The 4,031-nt window shown below is 31.0% G+C and overlaps 1 protein-coding gene across 1 annotated transcript; it reads right to left on the bottom strand.

Annotated features, from left to right (window-relative positions):
- Window positions 1-3,280: 3,280 nt before the first annotated feature.
- On the bottom strand, window positions 3,281-3,607 carry LOC114715762 (Bowman-Birk type wound-induced trypsin inhibitor-like). Its single transcript, XM_028900644.1, has one exon. The coding sequence runs from the start codon at window positions 3,605-3,607 to the stop codon at window positions 3,281-3,283; it is 327 nt and encodes a 108-aa protein (XP_028756477.1).
- Between the last annotated feature and the right edge of the window lie 424 nt (window positions 3,608-4,031).

The raw sequence follows: 4,031 nt of genomic DNA, 5'->3' as shown, positions 1-4,031 counted from the left end.
TCAAATTTACAATTCAAACTTTAAGTTTCGCTGCATATAACTTAAGGACTTTATTTTATATTATTGTTCTTTTAGAATCCTCAATTATTGTCATTCTCCCAAATGAGGAGAATAAGGATGCTGGCCACCTTCCTCAACCCCGTAATGTGTGGGGAAAAATATTTTAAAAAAAGAGATATTTTTAAAAAAAGAGTCATATCTCAAAGCAAGAAAAATTGAATCAAACTTTAAATAGGATACTACTCTGATCTTATATGTAAGTTATTTATATCTCATTTTCACATACTAAGAAATTTATTAAATTATTAAAGTATTTCTTGTTTACCCTTATTAAAAAATACTGTACAATTTTCCTCACCTATTTATTTTCTTTATTATATTCAATAGGAATAAAATTGAAAAAAATGTCATTAATTACCTTACAAGTGACTTATATTTGAAATAATATATTTCTCGTACAAGTAACTTACACATAGGATCAGAGTGGCAATATTGAAATATGCAATTAATATCCCACCTTGTTGACTTATAATAAGAATCACTCAATTTTTTATAGAAAGTACTTTATTGTAATAGTTAACCAAAATAGATTTTGGTTTCCAATATAATGAGGTCCTAGGCCCTAGGTGATGTGCATTTATGTACAAGAATTAATTGCGTTTACGATAATTCATTTTCAAAAATCCACAACAATTAATTGAAAGTTAATGCCGTAAATATTCGAATAGTCAAAGGCCTCCAGATGTTATTATAAATTAAATCCTCTCCTCATATGCTTCATCCACATTGATTCACAAGATAGCAATTCTTAAACTCTCATTAGTGCAGTATAATGGGAAAGGCTTCAACCATTCACTTGGCTTTCTTTGTTTTCTGCTGCTCATAACATCAGGTAATTAATAACTCAATATATATTCTTTAATCTACTATCCATTTACACCGTTTTATATCTTTATATGCGCGACATACCACTTTGGTCCTTATTATTTGTTACTTATAGGAATTTATCATACACTAAGGACAACATTAAATATATAAAATCTTTCACTTTTGTCCTTATTAAAAAGAGAATTCAATATCTAGTATATTTCTTCTCACCTGTCCAATGAAACATTAAAAATGGTACATATAAGTGACAAATAATAAGTACTAGAGTGATATGTTATAGCAAATATATAGCAATGATCGATTAATGAAATATATGTGTTCAATATATGGCCTGAAAATTATTGCAGGGTGGTGTTCAAGAGCAGCTATAGGAGGAGGAAGTACAACAATGGATACATTTTGCGATGTTGATAAAGACTGTGAAAGGTATTGTCAAAAATGTCCTCATTGTATTGGTAATGTATGTCTTTGTATATGTCACCCAACCTAGTTTTCACCCCCAGTTTTCCTCTCAACCACCCTTAAGGTTTCTTAATCTTGCTGACGATGATGTGGCTCCTCATTGCTAGGACTTCTAAATGATGCAATTTTCATCTAATTAATAAAAGTGAAATTTTATATATGCTGTCTTTGTATTCCATATTCTTTGTTTAGTTATTGCTGTTTTTCTACTTACATAAATGGGCTTCTTTTTAAATTTTTAAATAATATTCATTCTCAAATTTTAATTTTTATTTACTTTTAATCATTTAAATGATTATTTTAGCAAAATTGCTTAATATGATTTATAATTATGTTTATTTTAAAAACATTTTTAGCGGTGATAACCTGTTGCAGCCGAAAGTCATGGACAGTGAACCTTTGATCGTGATTTTTTTTTTAACCACCATCGAAACACTGTTTTTCTTTAATATTATGGTTATATATAGTTGATTTATAAAACATATATCTATAATATAAAGGATTTATTTTAATTCAAGTCTATCTACAGCCTTTGGCTATATGATATTATTATATATCTAATTGGTGAATAATTACTCTTCTCCCATAGATGATCTGACGTACTCTCTACTCTCAAGAAATATTTTTTTAATCATAATAATGAAATTATAACAAAAAATATAATGAAGAAATAATGCAAGCTGTCCACTTGTCCTCAGCATATTCCGAGTTCTCTGTCCTCTTCCGCATTAATATAATTGTCACAAATTATTCCATGATACTCCTACAATTTTATAAGCTTCAATTATTTTCCTGAAGTTCACAAGTTCTTATCTCAACGCTGGATATATATATATATATATATATATTGCTTTGAATAGTAAAATACAAGTGAAGCAAGGTTTTGCCACTCTAGTAACATCTTTAAGCTATCCATTTACGTATTCAATACAAAAAAAGAGGCATAAGGCTTTAAAAATAAAGAGTGGGAAAAATAGCGGACAAAGATTGGTCACCATATGCTACCTCCGCTCTTTAATATAAAAATTAGTTGACTAATTTGAATATATTAGGAAAGTTTGTTGAGTTAGTATTTGTAATAATTAGTTGTTGCTTCCCTAAAATACTTTTGCTAATCATATACTACCTCTGTTCTTTATTATAAGAACTTGTTTGATTTTCGATTTGATATTAATATAAGACCCCAATTCACTTTGTCTTTCATATTTATTTATTTATTTCCAAAGTAGTCCTTACAATAGTTGCATATGTTAAAAGTTTTATCAACTAGTAATTATAACTAATATATATGATTAACAAGGGTATTTTAGGAAAACAACACCTATTTATAACAAATAACTAATTTAACTAATTTTCTTAGTTTCTCCAATTAGTCAACTAGGTGTTATATTAAGGACTGGATGTGCTATCAGTTAAAACTACTATTTGATTAAATATTTAACATTTGTAACTACTACAAGAATTTCTTTGGAAAAAATAGATAAATATGAGAGACAAAATGAATTAGAGTCTTATATCTAGGATCAAATTAAAAATCAAACTAACTCTTATATTAAGGACCAGAGGTAACAGTTCACAAATTCATGAGTTTAAAATTCGTTGCCATCCTTTATTGAATTCGAAGGCTCATAAGATCCAGCTCATCCAAATTTTTATTATTGATGATTAAAAAGAGTGATGGAAGAAAATGATCATGAGGTTGCAACTTGCAAGCAACAAGAACTTTGCGAAAAGCAAATTAAACTCCCCTAATATTTCGCAAATTAAACTCCTTAATAAAGGGTACAAGACTTTTTATTTATGGAAATAGAGTTCATCACATTCACAGAAACAAAGCCTGAAGTAGGCTTTGGTTACATTAAGACTCACATCATATGCCTTATTATTAATTATTAGAAACAAGCCCTTCATATCTATCAGTACTTGGCAACTACTGAGGGCAAGGATCATAGCAGAAAGTGGTGGTATCAAAACAACGACACTTCGGAGGCAACGATTCAAAGCAGGCACAAGACTTACAAGCAGAATGACAAGTTTCTCCCCAGTCATGACACTTGCATTCTGGTGGCTCTGATTTAGTACAGATGCAGTTGTTGCAGCAGGCAGTGGTGGCCGACTTCATCAAGTAGTTTGCCTCACCATTCTCCTCCATCATCTCAGCCAGCAGGGTGCTCGGATCGAAGCGACGAGCCCCCCCTGTTGCCGCCGCGGCCAAGGCCACCGAGAAAAGAATCAGACCTACATTCATCTTCTTCATCATCGCCTTCTTCTTCTTCTCTCTCTCCCTCTATCCCTCTCTGAGCTTCTTTGAGTTTTGGTTGTGAAGAGGTGAGCAGATAATTTGAGGATGTTATAGTTCCACGTGATTCGTGAACTGAAGTAGATAGGAACAGAAATGAAGACGCGCGAAAGTACAGACAAAATATTATACTCCTCCAGGTCCTAAATGTAAGACCCTTATACAACTAGTATAAGGGTCTTACATTTAGGACCGAGGAGTACTATATTAATGAATTTATAATCTATTATAGCCGTCTCCCTCGTGATCTGACACGATTCTCCTTGCCAAAAAAAGGATGCCTTATCCTCTCGGAACAATTCAGATTTAATTTTGGCATGCAAATTTAAAATTTTAATAATTATTTCTGGGTAAATATAGTTAAGAGATTATCATTTTCACT

Source organism: Neltuma alba, unplaced genomic scaffold (genome assembly GCF_004799145.2).
Source record: "Neltuma alba isolate B1F8T4 unplaced genomic scaffold, ASM479914v2 tig00011611_pilon, whole genome shotgun sequence".
In the NCBI taxonomy this organism is placed as follows: domain Eukaryota; kingdom Viridiplantae; phylum Streptophyta; class Magnoliopsida; order Fabales; family Fabaceae; genus Neltuma; species Neltuma alba.
This window is presented reverse-complemented; position numbering and strand designations above follow the sequence as displayed.